At 39.1% G+C, this 21,766-nt stretch overlaps 1 protein-coding gene across 3 annotated transcripts in view; it reads right to left on the reverse strand.

The window, feature by feature from the left end:
* Tmtc2 (transmembrane and tetratricopeptide repeat containing 2) overlaps nucleotides 1-21,766 on the reverse strand; it is a 386,817-nt gene that overhangs the window by 165,825 nt on the left and 199,226 nt on the right. For all 3 annotated transcript variants that reach the window (XR_380404.3, XR_003948700.1, NM_177368.4), the window contains exon 3: nucleotides 16,463-17,291. Coding sequence is in view for 1 of the 3 variants with exons in the window: in NM_177368.4 (NP_796342.2) it covers nucleotides 16,463-17,291 (829 nt within the window). In the remaining 2 variants the exon portion in view is untranslated. The remainder of the gene's footprint in view (nucleotides 1-16,462; nucleotides 17,292-21,766) is intronic.

Raw genomic sequence — 21,766 nt, forward strand, 5'->3', positions numbered from 1 at the left:
GGAAGAGGATATGAAAACCTCAAATGATGAGGATGTATTTATTAAAGGCTACTACAAAGTAAAAAACGCGTATAATGCAATAGAAGGATATATATCTCAGCCATTTATAGAGGAAGTTCTTAGAAATTAGCTAGTCTCCAACAAGACAGCAAAGGAAAGTTATCAAGTTGAAAAGGGGGAAAGAGATTAATAAATATGAACAAGTCAAAAGAATACTGACGTTCAGGCATGTCCAACCTTTTGCTAGTGTGAATGGACACTGTCCTCTTACAAAGTCCATGCTGGACATCCATGCTATGGAGTTAGAAAAAGCAAAGTCACGCACTCAAAAGTTCACACCTTAAAATGATTTGGGGTTGAGCCACATTCAAAGATTATCTTGAGACCCACATGATTGGATATTTTTTAGGTAAAATACTGAAAATGGAACATACTTACTATGTGTCAACAAATGTATACTGTTTAAAGCATTTTCTATGGTGTTCTCCCACTGAAGATGTGAACATTCCTCCCATGTGATAGAATTTAATAAATAATGTTTAATTACTCTAGAGCATACCCAAGGATTAGGACATCTTGGCTATATTAAGGGAAGGCTACTAGGTGCTTCTATATAATGCTGAAAAAAACTTGAGGAAAAACAAACAAACAAACAAACAAACAAAACAGATCTGTGAAGTTACTCTCAAAATGAATAGAAAGTTAAAATTCAGGAAATGAAGGACTCCTTCTTACACCTCAAAGACCCTTCAGAGGACATCCAACTATAGCCAACATTGTATCCACTAAGGAGAAAGTTGAACTTAATTCACAACGAAAGCTCCTCTGTACCCAGCCCACAATCTGTCAGGCGTCATTTTATGTTCGGGGAAAGAACATAATAGTTGAAGAACAATTAGTAGTCTATGGAGAAAATCAAATGTGAGGTCCTTCTTGAAACCATGAGTCGGCTGCAGGAATAAACACCTCCAAACATTCCAAAGTCTGAATTCAGATCTTCAAGTATTTTTAAAATCTCCAGAGTAAACTCAAACTGAAACGACTGAAATCTAATATCTCAGTGTTTCACAAAACCAACCCAAGTAGATGAGCTTCTATTAAAACTAGTCACTATATATTAAAATTTGAAGAACTGCTCTATATTGATTAAGCGTTAAAATTATCATTTATTTTCATTCCACCAAAAACAATAGACAGAGCCAAATTTGTTAAGGGCTGTTACTCTGAGCTAAAGTTTATTTTTACCTTATAAGTTTGAACTATATATTTAGATCCTACCTAAAAAGTCTAACAGATCAGAATTTCCAAAAATTCAAATATTAAAGTATGTTAAAAGAAAAAAAAATCTTAAAGTTTGTTTCTCCGATTTTGAATTAGTTGTGCAGAATCAAAAAGCTATTTTTTTTTCAAGAAAGGTTGGAAATTGACATTTTCCCAGTATTTTTGTGCACACCTGTGCCAATGCAAAAGAATAAGGAATGTACTTGTCCCTAAATATATTGGTAAAAACTGCTTCTATTCAGATTAAACCCCATTCTCAAGCAAAATTTTGTATGCATCTGATCTTTCTTTAAAATAATAACATGTACTTTCCTGAGGAGACACTGTAAAGCTTTAGGAAGCTCATAGATTGGTCTGTCCTATCTGGTTCCAAAAGACCTGTATATTTTAACCACTATAGAATGCTTACATGTCAGACATGGTCTGCAAACACTGTTACCCAGATTGTACCATAAACAGAGATCAATGCCAAATATAACGGTTAACTATATTAAACTTTCTAATTTCAACTACAATGGAAATCAGAGGAAAAGCCAACGAGAAGGGAAACAGAGCAACAAAACTACGTGAACATCAAGATGGAGGAGCACGTGACCTGTAGTTTTGTAGCTCTTGTTCCTGCTCTCAGAAGAAACAATGAAAGAAGGCAACATTTGTAGAGTGATCTTTTTATTAATCATCTAGTCATTGCCTCATAGATTCTGAGGACAAAAGAAATCGTTCCATCCCAGGAGAACTTATTTTCCTAAAACTGATTATGCCTTGGTTAACTGCAAGTGACAGCCTAATAATGGCGAGTGGCAGGTAGTGTCCATTTCAAGTGTGAAATGAATGATAAACATGTGGTTAAATATGATTCATTGATGCCAGAATATATAATCCATATGTTTGGAAACAACTATACATTTTATCCACAGTAATTTTATTATGTAAAAAGCAGCTTTACCCTTGCTACTCTAAATTTGGATAGATCAATTAGAACTCAGACTAAATTTATGCTTATTTGAAATAATAATAAAATGGTAAGATAATCTCAGTTTTTCGGGATTCAATAGCGTTTTTCCTGACAATGTTTATGCTGCAATACTCCAATATCCACATATATATTTGGCTATTCACATATACCATCCCATGTTTTAGCATTAGTGTATCACCCAAGATCCTCAGGATTTTATAATGACATCAGCAAATTTTACAGTATTTCAAACAATGAGCCATTCTTGTATCCCTAGCAAAGAGAACTGGCCAATACTTGTCATGGTACTTGAAACTTGGTTTTACCTGCACTTGCTCTCATCCATCAATTTCCTATTTGCATGGAATGTTTCAATGATGTGTCTTTCAATTTTTTTTCTGTCTTATCACTAATTATAATGTGGCTGATGAATTATTTCTCATTAATCAGCAACAAGTAAGTGAGATAAAAAGAATAGACAATACATTTGCATTTTTAATATAGTGACTGGACATGGAGAATTTTGGGAGGAGCCAAGCATTTAATCTTTCCTCCAACAAAATAAGTAAACCCTTATTGTCAATAATACTGTCAAAAATGTAATAGAACACCTGATGAGTATATATTAGAATGACATGTACGGAACCTCTTTATATCACACTGATTTGGTTCCCTAAGGGCTTGAACAGTTGTAACAACTTCTCCTAAAGTATCTGAGAACCACAATGCTACAATGAAAACAGGGGAGAATTTGGGCTTCTGTAATTTTCCTTTGAAATAACAGAATACCAAGAACACAGGAAAGTTTCAATACATCACGGTGACTGACAATGAGATAAGTACGGAATACATGCGCTTGTATAAAATAAGTAACTATATGCTTGTATAATGAGAATATTAGTATATTATACTGCTTTAAATTCTCAATATTTACTTGAATATGTGATTAACATTATCATTCAGTATTATCAGTAAAAGGAACATAATTCAAACCATTAATGAAAAAATATAAAAAAGAAATAAATCAAAAGCATAGACAGTATTTGCAATATTGGTAATTATCAAAGCTTATCTATTTTAGACCACATGTTCTTCGCTGGTAGTTCACTGAAACTCCTTTTTAGAAAATGACAGTTGTGTCCAGAGAATGTAACTTGGTCAATAAGGTAAACCTCTGAAGCAGCTATTTCTCTCTTCTTTAACAATGCTAGATGAAAGCTTTTCCTAACTAATGCGAGCAAAGAAGGCACTCACAGTCTACAGTGATTATTATTATTGACATTAGTTATATTATTTATGATAATCAAATGAATTATAAGAGTGGCAACAGATGTGTCTAGAAAGTAGAACCTGTATAATTCATTCTAGTGTCAAAAGAAGTGTCTGTCTGTCTCTCTTTCTCTCTAGTATATAACTCTGTGTGTGTATGTGTATGTATTTGTGTGTTCTCATGTGTGTACATATTTGACTATGTATGATCAATGCCTATTTATTTAATAAATCTGTACATGATTTCCTAATTAATAAATTTTATTCTTTAAGAAATCTTTAATATAGTATTTATTAAAATGATTTTTTTATTTTTAAGTATATAGTATATGTTTATATTCTAGATTCTTTTGGATGATGGTCTTATTTTGAAAATTACAACTGAATTTGATAACAATTTACATGTATAAATAAATGAATTCCTTACCCATTATCATATGTATAAAAATAAAAGCAAGAATCACATATTTCCTTCTGCCATCTTCTCACAGAATCACACCAAGACATTTCTCTTCATCTAGCCTTTTTAAATAACTATATGATTTGAGATTTTCTTATTTTCCCATCATTGTTTTGGACTTGTGGGATTTTCTTTAAAACGCACAGTCAAAAGGGGTTACCATATATGTAAAAGGTTAAAACTGTTATTTCTGAAAGCAGAATGGATTTGTCCTGTTGAAAATGTGTTGTGTGTGTCACATTATCTGTAAGCTTATAGGAAATAAGGAACATATTTATCTGCCCATGCATTATACAAGTTGAATATTTACAATTTGATTTTGCACATGTTGATGGCTCATATTGATCGTCAGGATTTAGATTCAGCTTAGAAACAAACCTCTGGGTGTGTCGGTGGACAAGTCTCTACACTGAGCTAACCAAGGTGGGGACACCTGTCTTAGATGTAGTCTGTACCATTTTATAGAATTGGTTTGTGGACTGAATAACAAATAAAAACATGAGCATCAGTGTTCACCTCTCTCTGCATCCAGACTTTGGTGCAATGTGGCCTCAAGCCTTCTACACAGCAAGGATGGATAACTTTAGCCTCACACTAAGAGCAAAACCCAACCCTTCCTTTCTTTAGCTGATTTTCTCGGATATATTATCTCTGCAAGGAGGAAATAACTAATAAACACATGACAGAATCCATAACATATCCATTTATTAACCTTTTCTTTTTCTTGAATATTAAATATTCCAAAATCACTACTATCATTTAAACACACACACACACACACACACACACACACACACCTCACAATTTTCAAATCTAATTTGTATCCTAGATGACTCCTTAATAGATTATCTAGTTTAACATCCAAAGAATATCTTTTGTGCAGAATCCTTGAAAATGAAACAGCAACCAACAGATTGGGAAAAGATCTTTACAAACCCTACATCTGATAGAGGGCTATTATCCAAGATATATAAGGAATTCAAGAAAGTAGACTCCAGAGAACCAAATAACCCTATTAAAAATGGAGTACAGAGCTAAACAAAGAATTCTCAACCAAGAAATATCAAATGGCTGAGAAGCACCTAAATACATGTTCAACATCCTTAGTCATCAGGGAAATGCAAATCAAAATGATCCTGAGATTCCACCTCACACAATTCAGAATGGCTAAGATCAAAAACTCAGATGATAGCAGATGCTGGAGAGGATATGGAGAAAGAGGAACACTCCTCCACTGCTGGTGGGATTGCAAGCTGGTACAACCACTTGGAAATCAGTCTGGAGATTCTTCAGAAAATTGGACATAGTACTAACTGAGGATCCAGCTATACCACTGTTGGGCATATACCCAAAAGATGCTCCAACATATAACAAGGACACATGCTCATAGAAGTCTCACTTATAATAGCCAGCAGCTGGAAAAGAACCCAGATAACCCTCAAAATAGGAATGGATACCAAAAAATATGGTACATTTACACAGTGGAATATTACTCAGCTATTAAAAACAATAACTTCATGAAATTCACAGGCAAATGGATGGACCTAGAAAATATCATCTTGAGTGAGTAACCCAATCACAAAGAAACCACATGATAAGTACTCAACGATAAGTGGATACTAGCCCAAAAGCTAGGAACACCCATGATACAACTCACAGATGATATGAAGCTCAAGAAGAAGGAAGACCAAAGTGTGGATGCTTCAGTCCTTCTTAGAAGGGGGAACAAAATACTCACAGGAGGTAAAGGGAAGGAGGGACTTGGGAGGAAGAGAGGAGGGGAAGAAAAAAAACGGGGGCAGGATCAGGTATAGGAAGAGACAGGGATGATATACATAGGGTCAGGAAATTGAACAGAGGTGTGTATCAATGGGGGATGGGGAACTGGGGATAGCCACCAGAAAGTCCCAGATGCCAGGAAATCAAGAAACCCCCAGCACCCAACACGGATGACATTAGCCAAAATGTTCAACAAAGGGGCTGGAGAACCTGTAGAGACCATATCCAGAGGTTAGGCAAGGTCCCGGGGATGGGACGACCCACTCATCTCCAAATTTTTATTCCAAAATTGCTTCTGTCTAAAGGAAATACAGGGACAAAGTGTGGAACAGAAACTGAAGAAAAGGCCATCCAGAGACTGCCCCAACTGGGGATCTATCCCTTATACAGATACCAAATCCAGACACTATTGCTGATGCCAAGAAGTGCTTGCTGATGGGAGCCTAATATAGATGTATCCTTAGAGACTCTGCCAGAGTCTGACAAATACAGTTGGGTATGCTTGCAGCCAGCCATTGGATTGAACACAGGGTCCCCAATGGAGGAGTTATGGAAAGGACTGAAGGAGCTAAAGGGGTTTGCAACCCCATAGGAAGAACAACATTATCAACCAAGCAGATCCCCCACCCCACCCCACCCCTACCACCAGAGCTCTCAGGGACTAAACCATCAACCAAAGAGTATACATGGTGGGACCCATGGCTTCAGCTGCAAATGTAGCAGAGGATGGTCTTACCTGGCATCAATGGGAGGAGAGGCCCTTGATCCTGTGAAGAGTTGATGGCACAGTGTAGTGAATGCCAGGGTGGTGAGGAGGGAGTGGTTGGGTGAGGGAGCACCTTCATAGAGGCAGGGAGAGGGCGACAGAAGGTTTGAAGAGGGAAAACCAGGAAAGGGGATAACATGTGAAATGTAAATAAATAAAATATCTAATAAAAGTTTTAAAGAAACTTTGAGTGCACATATTAAGTGGTCAGAGAGTGAGGAAACTATACAGTCTACACATTGCAGGAGAATAGGAATCCAGAAAGGTAAGAAAGCTCAGAGGGAAAGAAGCAAGGTGTAAGGATGTCTTTCCCTTGCATGCATCTGTCACTATCCATCAAATTAGAGGTTTGGTCAGGGAAACACTATCATCAATATTAATTTTAAGAAGCAAGAAAAAAATCTTAAAACTAGAAATAAGAAAATTCTTGAGATAACTAATATCTACAGGGTCAATTGTAGTGGTTGATCATACTTTCAAGTCTAACACTTAGGAGGGCTTGACCACAGAGGGAGGCAGGATGATGGCTATTGGAGTTTAAGCAGCCTGGGCTACACAGAGAGGCTCAGGCCAGTCTAGTCTATAGACGGAAACCCTAGCTCTAAACAATGACAAGACTTATCTGCAAGAAGAGATGCAGCAGGTACCTGTAACCCTAGCCACCTGGGAAACTGAGGCCAGAAGAGAGTTTAACACCTACATCAGAATTTAAGGCTGTCTCAAAATAAAACAAGACTAGGCTGTTCTCTCGGTAGTTGAACACTTATTTAATACAAACTGAAATACCTAGGTTCACTCTCTAGTAACACACACACACACACACACACACACACACACACACACACAGAAAGAGAGAGAGAGAGAGAGAGAGAGAGAGAGATCTACAAGTTTAGCAGTACAGGTCAGGTTACACTGTGTATTTCCAGCATTTGGGGGGGGGGGGGGATAGGGACAGAAAGATGGTCAACCTAGGCTATATATTAAGTATCAGGCTAGCCTGTGCTACACAAAGACTCTTGACTTAGAAAAGGGGAACTATCCAGAGAGAAAATAATGAAATTTAATAAGTAATGAAATGTCAAGACCTTTTGAGACAGGAAAATCTGAAAGCAAACTGCCTACCTACATGCACAACCTGTACTTCCAACACATCTGAGGATCTAGCACAGGAGGAGGATGGAAAGAGATGAGGACCAAACATTTGCAGAGTGGTGCAGCCCTCAAACTCACTGGGGCGTGACTGTTTCCTCAACTCTTAAATAGGAACTTGGTCATCTCCTTTTACTTACGAAAATATAAGCATACATGCATTTATTTTCTACAAATATTATCTTTAATGAACATCTTTCTATAAATGTCTAATTAAGAAAGAACAGTACAGCCTTTTGAAGGAACAAAATATGTAAGGGAGAATAATCTAATTTCAGGATTATTCTAACCAGAGGCTAAGTTGGCCTCAATTTCTTCAAAACATTAATGGTTAGGGCCTAAGGCAATGGTTAACTTCAGGATGGAGACATACTGGACTTTTGTTATAAATATTCTGAAATACAGAGCAAGTCATAAGCAACAACTTTATCTATAAAACACCTTAGGGTTATGTGTATTGCATCTTGTTATTGCTTGTTACATTTTGCCAAAAAAGAATATCCACAGTTAACAGAGCTGGATGAGAAAACAAAAATGTGGGCATTGCTTCTTTTCATTTGTTTTTATTTTATTTTATTGAAACGGGGTCTACTCTGAAGCACTGGCTTGTCTAAACCTCTCTCTTTGTCCTCTCTCTTGTCCAACCCTTCTGTCTGTCTGTCTGTCTGTCTGTCTGTCTGCCTCTCTCTCTCTCTCCGTCTCTCTCCGTCTCTATCTTTCTCTGTTTCTCTCCCTGTGTAAAACTCACTACACACTCACACACACACACACACACACACACACACACACACACACACACACACACACACACACATCAGCAACAGCAGTAACAGGCTGGTCTTAAACTCACAGAGCTCTGCTTGTCTCTATGTACTTTTTCATTCTTAAAGGCATGAAAGGACTAAGCCTTTGAAGTTCTATGAGTACTTAAGTTTCATTACAAAAATGCTTTTCTCAATAATCAAATACTTTTAAAGGAACTTTATTAATAGTTTGGTCTATTCCGGTCAGTGAGACAGTTTTATTTCATTTCTTCTCCTGACTCTGTTTTTCATTATAATTATTACTATCATTATCATCATCATCATCGATTTCTGAGACAAGGTTGCTTTGTGTAGCCCTGGCTGGCTTGGAACTCACTTGGTAGACCTGGATGGCCTCGAACTCAGAGATCCACATGCCTCTGCCTCCTAGGTTCTAGGATTGCAGACATGCATTACCACTGACCAGCCAAGTTCTTTTTTTTTTTTTCTCCTACTCAATACACAATGGGCTGAGAAAGAAGATGAACACAGACTTACTCTACCCTATGGAATCCCAACTTCATTTCTGATCACTTCTCTCACATTAGCCTGAATTCATTTTGCTCTCTTTCTTACAAGGCTGTTCATGTTTGTTCTAATGTTTTTCTAAATCACTGTTTTAGAATTGTTTTAGTCCAGCCTGTCAGCTGTGAAATACAACAGTGGTTTTCTTCTTGACATCACTGATAAGTTTAATATTTTATATAATATTAACCTCTTTTGAAAAGTTGTCACCTTTCCTTTGACGTGCCATGATAAATTACTGGAGAAATGGAACTCTCTTTCATGCTTATAAATCTGGCTGCTTAATTACGTTGTACCATAGTTACAGAGGAGTCTCACTTAGAACAAAAAGTCACAAGTGTCAACTTTCACACAGAGACTTAGATTTCAGGTACGCTTTCAGTTATTTCCTGAACAAAATAGTGTTCTTAGTATATATGCATATGTGTACACACACACACACACACACACACACACACACACACACACACACAAGGTTTTCCAGGCTAGCCTGTGCTACACAAAGACTCTTGATTCAGAAAGGGAGAGCTATTCAGAGATTGACCAATACAATACACATCATAGCTAATAATGAAATGTCAAAAGCTTTTGAGACAGGATTTGTGAAAGCAATATGTGTATTAAAACATATGATGTTGGAACCAATCAGTTATGTTTACAGTAACCCAAGAAGGAAGAGAACTCATTAAACAGTGCAGAGAACACTGTTCTGAGAACAGGTTCTTATGTATAGCTTTTATATAGGTATCAGTGTAAAAAAAAAATGTCATTTATTTTGGGAAGCACAAATTCAGGATTCCGAATGACCAGAGAGTTATACATCTGAGAATCACTATATGGCCACCATTTATAGCTACATTCATGTTTGCATAAGCAAAAAGGAACTAAGAATCCACATTAGCTTGTGAAATTTTCATCAGGTTAGCATAAACTGCTTAATGGCTCATAGTTTTAGAAACTTTCATTGGAACAACCAAAAATTCCAGTCATAATGTTTGCTAAAGGGTGCCAAGGGCTCTGGCCTTATTTATTATTTATATATCTGCTTAATGTTTATATATTTATTGAGTCAGGGTCCCATGGAGCTTGGGTTGGCATTGAATTGTGTAGCCAGGGATGACCCTGAAGTCAGATGCCCCTCCAGGTTTCCCCCCTGAGTGCTGTGATCACAGGCCTAAGATACCAGGCACGGTTCACGTGGTGCTGGGTTTCCCACAGAAGGCTTTGTGCATGCCAGCAAGCATTCCACAAGCTAAGTTACACTGTCCATCTCAGAGGACTGTTTAGCCAGGAACTTAAAATTTTTAGTACCTTTTTGTAGGTGTTTAGTGTTTTAGCTGGCAGGATTGCATAGATGTTACCGCTCATTTTTTACGTTTCCACATTCACGTTAACAATAATGCTTGGTCTGTGATAATGATCGCTTTCTGAATAGGAAGTTTGTAAATAGTTGGGTTTTGAACCCAGAGGTGATGAGGGTGAGATGCTGAATGGTCCCACAGAAGGAAAAGCTCTTAAAACTAGGAGGTCACAGAAACATCATTTCATTTCAAAAGCCAATAATATATTTATCTATGCTACCTCCATGCTGCCCACTTATGTAGCAGGTGATGCTATAGATACTAGAGAGAAGAAACAAAGAAGGGGTCTGGAGAGGCCAAACTCATAAGAGAGAATGACCATAAACTAGGAGAAAGAAGAGACACACTGTACAGCCCTGGGAGCCAAGGTGGCAGATGACAATGCTGTCAAGTTTCACACAGATGGAGGTGAGGGGGACAAAGAGCATCAGAAACAGCCAGAGGCCAAAGAGGAAGAAATCATGCATTTACCTGCTTTGGAGTGAATTTTAAAAATGCTTTTTGTGAGCAAATATATATCAATTGGTTGACAAAATGTACTGCATGAAATAAAAAACAAATCTTTCAAATCCAGTTATGTCGTGTCCATTGCAACAACCACCGTAGAGAATTGTCCCTGCTTAGCCCAGGAATGCAAAATCATTGTGAAATCTCCAATAGACAGTTATCAACCATGCCCAGGAGTTTTTGATATTATCAACCACAGACGGAGACAGGACTTGTCATTTTACAGTGTTTCAATCAGCATCGTGTCTCCCCCATGCAGATTTAAAGCATAAATTAGCCACACAGTCACTGGGAGATGCATCACCCATTTGCATCCAATCAGCTAATGACTGGCAGCTGTCTGCAGGAGCCATGATAAAGGCAGCAGTTTTAAAGTATAATGCTTCATGAGGCTTAAAATCATATTCTGTAAGAACACATGGCAGACTGAAGTACTCGCAAATTTTCAAAAGCTTTCAAAGGAGGAAGGAAAACAGCCTCAATGTGTAGTCTCAGAAATTATTCTGAAATACTGGCTTTAAAGGGTTTCTAATCTTTTGCTAGACTTAAGTAATGTGACAAATTGTCAGGAGGCTTTTTTTCATAAGATTCTTCTCCATCTCATAATTGCTGAGGAAGTAACTGAAGTCAGAATTAGGAGCACTTTACAAATAGGAAAAAGAAAAAAAAGAAAAAAAAAGGCAGCAAGAAACCAGAATTGAAAGACTTTTGTTCATTTCAAAATGGAAGCCCATTTGACAGTCCTGAAATACAAATGACCTCCATTCCCAGTCCTACCAATCATTTTATAAAGTATCCTTCTCGGTATCTCTCTCACCCAAAGAGAAAAAGTTTACATTTCCTTATTGCCTGCTTGAGCATTCTGCCTCTAAACTGAATATAAAACTCAAGAAGAATGACTACCATATTTACCTTTCAAGTGTCCTTTATCAAAAGCTTTCTCTCTAGTAGGCATGGTCTTTATTGTATAAATGGTATTTATGCCTTGTGTGCATACGTGAATGTACATGCTTATGTGGAAGGAGTACATTCATGTAGCATGCTTATGGAAGATTGAGCTTAACACCATATATCATCCTCAGGAGCACTCGAAACCATCTTTAGGATAGAATCGATCATTAAGCTATACTCTCTGGCAAGCATGCTTCAGGGATCTTCCTGTCTCTGTGTCCCATTACAGGGATCACAATGCATTCGTTACCATGCCTAGCTGCTGTGACATGGGTTCTGGGAATGACACTCATGTCCTTACACTTATGAAGCAAGCACTTCACTCCCTCAGGCATTCTCCTACCATGTTGAATTTTCAAGTGCAAAAGCCCCCAAGTTTCTTCCATCCCATCTTACAGTCTACACAGATAATACACAGACAGTGAGCAACATCATTGTGAATGCCATGAGAAACAGGAAGAAAGCGGAAGATAGGGGATGCTGCGTAAAGAGGCATGGCTGTCATCTTCAATGGGGCTTGATAAGTCCACATCAAGCATCTTACTGACAGTGGCACCTTCATGTGAGACCCAAGGAAGATGCAGAGGAAGATGCAGTGCAACACACTGGGGATATCTGAGAAAACACACTCCACACAAAAGCAACGACAGAGACACAGGGGTCAGAGTTTATCAGCCAAATAGAAGGCATCAGAGCAGCTTGCAGGGCTGGAACTGAGCACAGGAAGGCAAAGGAGCTAGATATACGCATCTTCTCTGAGATTCTGTGGTTTTGCTTGTAAAGGAAAGAGAAATGAGTAGAAAGCCGTGGTGTATGGAGTGCCTTGTGGGTCCTGACATATTTCCATAGGGTCACTGGGATGGTGGTTAAGTGTAAGCTACTATAAAGGAATCAGCATGTCAGCTCAGACAGTAATGATCTCCTTTGTCCCGACAACAGGAAAACTGATGCAAACCGAGACTCGGAAATACCAAGCTGAAACACTTCCTGGAAACTTGCAGAAACAGGCAAAGCCAGAGAGAGCCTCAGAGGTGAGCTGCTCCAGAGCAGAAGCCTTGAGGGTCAGCAAATTACACCAAGGAGGCGCCTGGCAATTCTGCTCAGTTGGCTTAGATCTCACGCTCTCGTGGCTCAGGTAACATAATAGAAGGGTGTGCTGTGTTAACTTGACTCAACCTGGAGTCATTTGGGAAGAGGAATCTCAGCTGAGAAAATGCCCTCTGTCAAGCCTTCTGTGCATTTTCTTAATCAGTGATTGATGTAGGTAGTCCTGGCCCATTGTGAGTAGTAGTTCCACTCCTGGGAAGGTAGTCTTGGGTAAGTAAGAAAGCAGGCTGAGGAAGCCACTGGAGTGCAAACCAGCAAGCAGCATTTCTCCATGGCCTCTGTATCAGCTTCTGCCTCCAAGTTCCTGCCATGACTCCCCTCCGTGATGGACTGTGACTTGGATTTGTGAGACGAAATAAACTCTTTCATCTCCAAGTTCCTTTTGGTCATCCCCGCACCAGAAACCCTAACTAAAGCAAAGAAGACTAAATCGGGAATTTACACACAGCATCTGCTGTGCAAAGGTCTGCTTTCTTGTAGAAAGGAAGAGGCCACAGCCTGTCCAGATGCAAGAGAACATCTGGTGGCTTGAGTCCCTTCCAGTGTCCCTGTCTCAACAGGAAGTGGGACAGGGGAAAAGAAGAGAGAAAAGATAATGGTAATAAAAGCTGAGAGTCAATCATAAGATAACATAACACCTTCTGAGATATATAAAAGCACCCAGTGTTGCATTAGATTATACCAAAATATTAACATGAACAAAATAAAGTCTGAGTCTTTAGGGAGTCCTGAAGACAGGGAGACAAAATGCAAAGTACACTAGAGGAAGTTGACACCTCTGGGGGCCTAAGACTCTAGCACACATTATATATAAAATGAAAGTATTATCTCAATGAACAAAATGTCTCACAGAGAACTCTCCATTTGTGCTATAAAATACACCATATCTGGCATAAAATAAAAAAATACAAGGCATAATGAATGATCCAGTAAACACAGGGGAGCAATTCAGGTAGGAATCTTTTAGTAATACGCTAGTGTAATGGTTCTGAACCTGTGGGTCGCAACCCCCAGCCCCACCCCAGAGGGGTGGTCACGTATCAGATATCCAGCATATCAGATATTTACATTACGATTCATAACAGTAGCAAGATTACAGTCATGAAGTAGCAACAAAAATAATTCTGTGGTTTGGGGGGGGGGGGTTGGTTGTCACCACAACACGAAGAACAGCATTAAAGGGTTGCAGCCTGAGGAAGGTTGAGAACCACTGGTCTCGTGAAGGATGACGACAGCTGTGCCTATGGACATAAGAGTGGAGGAGGTACAACACGGTCAGAGGCTGGAGATATTACTGAAGACACAGCATGAAGGAATTACAGGTGGAATGGGCATGTACTGACAACGGAAGAGAGGAGGCACAAATAACTCTTGGCTTCACAGTCAACTACCGGGAAAACGGACTGACCATCCAGTAAAATGATGGACAGCAGTAGATAAGGCTGGAACTTAGTCGACGGGGTCTTAGAGTACTTTTACTAGTTCTCGTCAGCTAAGCAATCATTCGCCTACTCTTGTGAAAATACTTAAAGCATATGCTGCTAATCAGGGGCTGTGAAGAAAGCATGGGCCAGTGGCTTATGAGACAGCTTACAATAGTGATGATGAAATGAGCAGGCATTTTAACTACACGACCAAAACAATGGGTTCAAAATTATCACTGTCAGGCATCAAATAGTTAATGCTGAAAACGACCTATGTGGTTAAAAAAAAAAATGCTTCTACCTCATGTGTATCAGAGACTGCTATTTTGACCTTGGCATCTGAATATGGCCCTCCCTGTCTTTCAGAGTAATGGCATTTGGCTGGATGGTTTGCCTTCCAAAGATAATATTTCCCAGCCTTTCTCACAGAGACATGTAGCCAACAATCTCTGGGCAAACACAGTATATATAATTTCTTCAGAATAACTTAGAAAGAATGGGTACACCCGAATTCTACCCGTCCTCCCTCCTTTCCTGTCAGCCGAAGTGCTGAAGTGATAATGAGCCATCTTGGACCACATGGGCAGGGTGACCCATCGAGATGGCAGGGATCCTATGAAGCGATGGCGCCACCTTATCAGCTCCAAGCTGCATGTATTGAGATTGCCACATGAAAAAATAACAGCTTCTATCTTCCCAAAGCAACTCTTATCTGAACCCTTTGTAGCAGCAGCTTAGCATGAAATTTAGCCAGAAATTTTAATAAATCCCCCCCAAAAAAACAATATGGCGATTCAAGTAACGGGCCAGAGGATTTTGTTTTAATTTTTCACATGCTTCAGTTTGAAATGACAAGAAAATAGGCTGGCGACATAGACTTGTTCTAAATTCGTATGGACCACCAAAGGACAACTATCTGAAAATCATTCTGTGAAAACTGCAATCATTTTTAACAAGTCTCAGGTTTGAGTGCAACCATGTTCACAAGTCTTGGGGTTGGGCAACGTCCATTACTTAGAAGAGCTACATAATAGTGGTTTTGGGGTTTTTTTTTGTTTTGTTTTGTTTTTTTGTTTTTTTTTGTTTTTTTTTTTTTGACCAAAAGAACTGAAGAATTTCATGGGATGAACAGTCTCAACTCTTCCTCTTGTTCTCTTTAAAAACCTCTGCAACCCGGGTTGAAGAGATACCTAAGCCGTTAAGAACACGTGCTGCTCTTCCAGAAGATCTGGATTCAGCTCATACAAGACAGATCGCTTAGAGCCCCTGTAGCCTTTACTGTGACATAATTTACTGTGATGTATATCTACAGTAAAAAACGAACCTTATTTCCTTACTTTCTTTTGTATCTACCAATATTTAAATTACCCCAACTGTGATAACAATTTTGGTTAATAATTTTGTGTTTTAACAAAAAGTAGATTTTGTTGTGTCCACCCATTTAGAGATTGGTTAAAATGATTTTTTTTCTATACTAAAAGCAATAAATGTACAGTCTCTGGTCTTATTTTATAGTATACAAAGGTTTTTTTTTTCCTCCCCCCTGACCCCCCGCCAAGTTACTTAAGACATGTTAAATTAGGAATGCACTAACTACTTTAACTAAAAGTAGCCATGAGCATATTTAACCTCAGCAAACCCTACACTGATTACAGCTACACCCAAGTCACCGTAGTGAGACTCAGAGGCAGCACACCTCCAAGTCTTGTGGTATTTCCTCAGGCAAAGCTTGACAAGCAATACCTAGGGCATATTTAAATGAGATAAACTGATTTTCATTCTGTAATCAAAGAGATAAATATTACTCATATTTTAAAATGCAGACAGTAAGCATTCTCCTAAATTCTTACGGCAGCCTTTATTTCCAGTCAACGCAAGTTCTACTTCTTCTGTGGAGGCATAATCAGGAACACAAGGAAATGAGTTTCCTATTGCAAGCACGGAATGCTGAATGGGTCTCAACTGGTTATATAATGTGTCTCTACGAAAATAAGAATGGAAGCTGCAGGTTTCACATAAAAGGATCGCACCCGCAACGCTGTGTTTTAAGGCACCAAACGATGCTCTAAGAAGGCTGCCAGTGTAAAGTATCCAGGCAAAAACCATAAAATGATGCGTTCGTTACCTTTGGCTGGGTTCACTTTGATCCCTGATCTATACAGCATCTCCTCGTTCTGCCAGTCTCCGTTCCTGATCGCAGTCTTGACTCCGTAGAAGACAATTAACGTGGCAGTAGCATAAAAAACCAAGCTCTTGAGAAACCTCTTTTGTACTTTGACATACAGGGCTCTGGCACCCACTGTGATCAGAAGGCAGAAGCCCATACTGGGAATATATAAGACTCGCTCTGCGATTACAAAGCCGACATAGAAAAACAGGTTCGTGGCAGGAATAAAAGGTATTATCAACAAAGATAAGGACAGAATAACAATGTTCTCCGTGGACGGGAGCTGAGTTCTCTGTGGTACACAATTTTTAATTCCATTCTCTACTTTGGATGCAAAGCTGGGCTTCATTTCTGAGTTCCGGTACTCCACGTCTGAGTGGCAGCTATGGCCATTTGCATTCTGCTTGCCATTTGTCAAGGCTTTCCCGTTGCACTCTCCTTCTAAACTTGGGTTCTTCAAACCACAGTAGGCAAGGAGGAGAAGTCCAGAATAGAAGGCCACAGTGTGTAGATTTCTCCAATCACAAACTGTTTTGAGAAGAGGCACGGCATCCATGGACCAATCAAAGCTCAGGGTGTCCGGGCAGAGCAATAGCCAGAGGTTCTTGGTAGGTAAATACAAGAAGGTGAGCGTGCGAGCCAAAAGGCTGTCCGAGTCAGCCGCGGGGTTGTCGGAGTTGGAGAAGCTTGGTGGTTTATTGCCCATCCAGTACAGCCGGGCACCCAAAAGGCAGGTCCCCCAGAATGTTAACAAGCTAATGCTGAGAAAAAGAGACAAGTTCTTCCTCTGAAAGCAAAAGAGAGGGAGAGGGGTCAACAACATCACCACTGCAATGTGACAACATTTAACATTCACGGCTGAAACACTTTTAAGGGAGAGCTTAAATCACGACTTCATCTGCATCTCTTTTAAAATCTGCTTGGGGAAACTTTCATCCAAAGAAAAGAAGTGACCAGAATCCTAGTTTGTACCTAAATTTGGATACGTGCTTTTCCTTTCTCCAATTTCCTTTCTAAAACATCAATGACCAAAGCATCCAGGTTCTGACCGTTACGAAATGAATTCAATTATTTCTCTCCTGGTGTCAGGTCAAAAGGAAACACCAGGTCTACGGACTTGGCTCTGTGTGAGCAACACAGTCATCCAATGACTGTCATCTTTCATTTTATAAATTTAGATTTCATAGAGGAAGAAAAGAGCAGTCATATCTGCTCAGGTCTAAGGCACAAGAGCCTATAGCCACACCCATGATAGTTTCAATGTCATTGTCTTAAGTCTCCTTGCTCACCAACAGGAATATATACAATGTCGAATAACCAAATATAAGCAGATATACTTTTTTCCAATATTCACAGTATTTAAGCTAAGTTTTAATGATAGATTTCCTTATTTTAAGAGAAAGAAGAATCGGAAAGACCCCCCCCCCCCCCCCACACACACACACACAAAGAAAAGACATCTGTGTTCATAAGAATTTTCTGGTTAATTTCTTTAACTAGAGTAAAACACAGCTGGATGGTAATGCATTCCAGTGTTAGCAGTATAGCCCAGACTGGAAGGTCATAAGTTCAAGGCTAGCCAGAGTGAAACAGATGCTGTCACGTGAGGCATCAAAGGTGGGGATGTAGCTCAGCAGTAGCAATGTTTGCTGAGCAAGCACATGGCCTTACCTTGAAGCATCAGCATGAACTAAAAAGAAATATAACACAGCTAGAGAGAGAGCTCAGGGCATAGGAGCACTGGCTGCTCTTCCAGAGGTCCTGAGTTCAATTCCCAGCACCCACATGGCAGCTCATGACTGGGTATAACTGTAGTCGCATGGGATCCAAAGTCCTCTTCTAATGAGCAGGTGAACAGACAAACAACCGTACGCACAAATAAATAAATCTTTAAAAATATATATTTTATAATATACTAATGTATTCTATAATAATTTAATTTAAAACTTTTAAAATGTATATATTATCAATATACATAAAATATTTTTATAGAAAAAAGCCAATGCATGTGGTAACATCTAACAAGCTACTTTCAAAAGAGTCAGAGTGTGTGTGTGTGTGTGTGTGTGTGTGTGTGTGTGTGTGTGTCTGTGGGGCTAAGATATCAGAGTCACATGTTCCAAAACATTCATTCTAATGCAATGGTAATGTCTGGAAATGGAGAACTAAGTGGTGTCACTAAAAGGACACTGAATCTATTGTCTGGCACCTGTCGGTCTCTGAATGCTCTCTCAAGGAATGCTACAAAAAGGGGGGTGATACTAATCAAACCAAGGCTCTATGCTAATCCAGTCACTCGTCCTTAGAACGTTTTGTTTTCCTTTAAAGATCTTTGTTTTTACTTTCTAACTTATTGCCTATTGTCTGATTCGTGCACACATTCAACATGAGAAAACTTAATTGAATCGAGTATTGATACATTATTTTCTTCAAAGGCAGTTTTCCCAGTGTCACTCAGGCCCCCCTAATAACTTAAAATCCTCTGATCACAGCTTAATTGTGGAGGCTACACAAACACTGTTTTGGTGGTTTTTATTTTCCCTCTTGGTCTCGTGTATCCAACTACCCCCACACTGCTGTTTCTGAGATGGACAAGACACTGTTATTCCAATGAGTTGACATCAAAGACTTAAAAGCTAAATCCAGCAAGCACACACACAAAGAAGCTGAAGTTTACACATATGACAGTGTTAGACATGGTCAGAGTTCAGTGCCTCGAAGGGAAAATTAGAAAAGAATGCCACTAGTAGCTGAAACAGCGCTAGGTTTTTGTTTTTGTTTTTTGTTTTGTTTGTTTGTTTTCTTTTCTTTTCTTTTTGGCTTTTCAAGACAGGGTTTCTCTGCGTAGCCCTTGCTGTCCTAGAACTCACTCTGTAGACCAGGCTGGCCTCCAACTCAGAAATTCACCTGTCTCTGCCTCCCGAGTGCTGGGATTAAAGGTGTGTGCCACCACTGCCTGGCGTTTTTTTGTTTGTTTGTTTGTTTGTTTGTTTGTTTGTTTTTTGTACACTGTAGCTGACTTCAGATGCACTAAAAGAAGGGGTCAGATCTTATTATGGGTGGTTGTGAGCCACCATGTGGTTGCTGGGATTTGTACTCAAGACCTTGGGAAAAGCAGTCAGTGCTCTTACTTGCTGAGCCATAGCTAGTTTATTCAACACATCAGCAAGCCTGCTATCTGGGGCAGGTACAATTCTGTGTATAGTTATACAAAGGTCCTAAGAAGGACGAGGTACTCAAAGTTCAACTGTCAAGTACTGCCCTCTGCAGACCACTTCGGGAGGACTAGAACCCACTCTCAGCTTAAAAAAAACAAAAACAAACAAACAAAAACAAAAACAAAAAAACAAATGCCTTGGCGCTAGAAAAGAGACTCTGGGAAGAAACTGGCTACTCTTCCAGAGGACCCAGGTTTGATCGCAAGCACCACACTGCAGCTTACCGCCTTCAGAAACTCCAATTTCAGGGGAACCAGTGGCCTCTTGTGGTCTCTATGGGTACTGCACGCACATGGTACAAAGCTTCATACAAGTAAAACACCCATACAGACAAACGTAAATGACTTTTTTTTTCCTTTTCAAAACAGTAATAAAAATATGCATGCCCCGATCTAGGTAGAATACCTAGACGACAGCAGTATAGCCTAAGCTGGTAATCACTCTGTCCATAACTGCAGTCTTACCTGGCCAGCGAAAATGCTGAGACTTGGGCCTCTACTATGCGACATTTACAGCAGATTTCTCTAATTCTAAAGAAATAATAATGAAACGCAAGCCATGCTCCCAGGTTCTCAAATAAATTGAATTCTTAAAAAATGAGTCAGGAAGTCTAAGATACAAGAGATGCAGGACACGTATAAAAGGTAGCATTCAAGAGTGAGATTGGCAAATCAGATGGCAATCTCAAGACACAACTTAGCCCTAGAATTCTTAAATTCTTTATTCAGGAATAACAACATATTGTAAAATAGATAATGAATTGGTATTTAAGAAATTACCAGCTAAGGCTACACAGAGAAACTCTCAAACAACCGCAAAGGAAGGAAAAGAAAGGGGGTGGGGGGGGGGGGAATTACAGTGAAAATGTATACTCCATATAAAGCTAAAAACCAAGAACTGGAAACATGCCACTGAAATTACTTAAAAAGAGTAATCAAAGAGGTTGAGTAAAGAGATATTGTATAGTCCTGGTGGAAAAACTGAAAACATACAGAAAAGGTAACAGCTTGTATCACCTATAGTTGGTAAATATGTGTTTGCTACATGTAAGCTAATAAAAAAAATGTATCGTCTTAAATGCAAAGACAATAATGCAACGACTCATAAAGCCACAAAATTAAAACAAGATAATTTTTTAAAATTCTATAGAGTAGTATAGTCATAAAGTTTAGTCGGCCCTTATGCTTAGAAGCCATGAGGCAATTAAGGGGAAATTATGTCCAGTGCAGTTGTGCACATACTCAATATGAATAACTACACGGTAATGAAACCAAGTCGGCCTGCAGCGGCACAGCTAGCGAGAGTCACGGCGCAAAATATGCGGAGTATGCAGGCCACACAGGAAACAGAAAAGAAACTATTCAAAAATTTGTCTGAGTCCAAATTATCTTAATATTGATGATCTCCAGGTGCATCTAGTTCCCAGAAAATGACGTAGATTCCTTCCTCTTAAAATTGAATAAGAGTTGTAACTGATTGTGTCTAACTCTCTTCATCTGCTGATAGACACCTTGTCTGACTCTGGAACTGAGCCGTAGAGAAGAGTACTGCCATAGAAACTGATACAATAACACCACGTTTAAGCACAAAAAACCCTAGGAGAGGTTTTGACATGAGAACCAAATGCCTACACTTGTGTTGACTGGATATAAAACTTGCCTCTTAAAATTATTCAAGCAATGGCAATAACCTGCATTCTGATTACTCAAACATATCTACGTGCTAGGTTCTAAACCTTAGTATTTTATTCATTATAGTTACTATAACTTTTATAATTTATACTGGTTCCCCATTAAAATATTTTCTTTTATTATACTTTTTATTTTGGGGTCACAGAGTCATGTAGTCTGGACTGGCTTCACGCTCGCTAAATAGATGAGGAAAGCCTCGAATGGACACTGATCTGCCTGCAGCTGCCTGACATTTGCAGAGATTAAAGGCAGTACCACCATGGCTACTCTAATTTTCCATGTTCTCCTAATATCTGTAATTACTTTGTCATGGTTACCATGATTTTTGATAGAAACTCCCTTAAGTTGACAAG

The sequence above is a fragment of the Mus musculus genome, chromosome 10, assembly GCF_000001635.26.
Source record: "Mus musculus strain C57BL/6J chromosome 10, GRCm38.p6 C57BL/6J".
Taxonomy (NCBI): Eukaryota; Metazoa; Chordata; class Mammalia; order Rodentia; family Muridae; genus Mus; species Mus musculus.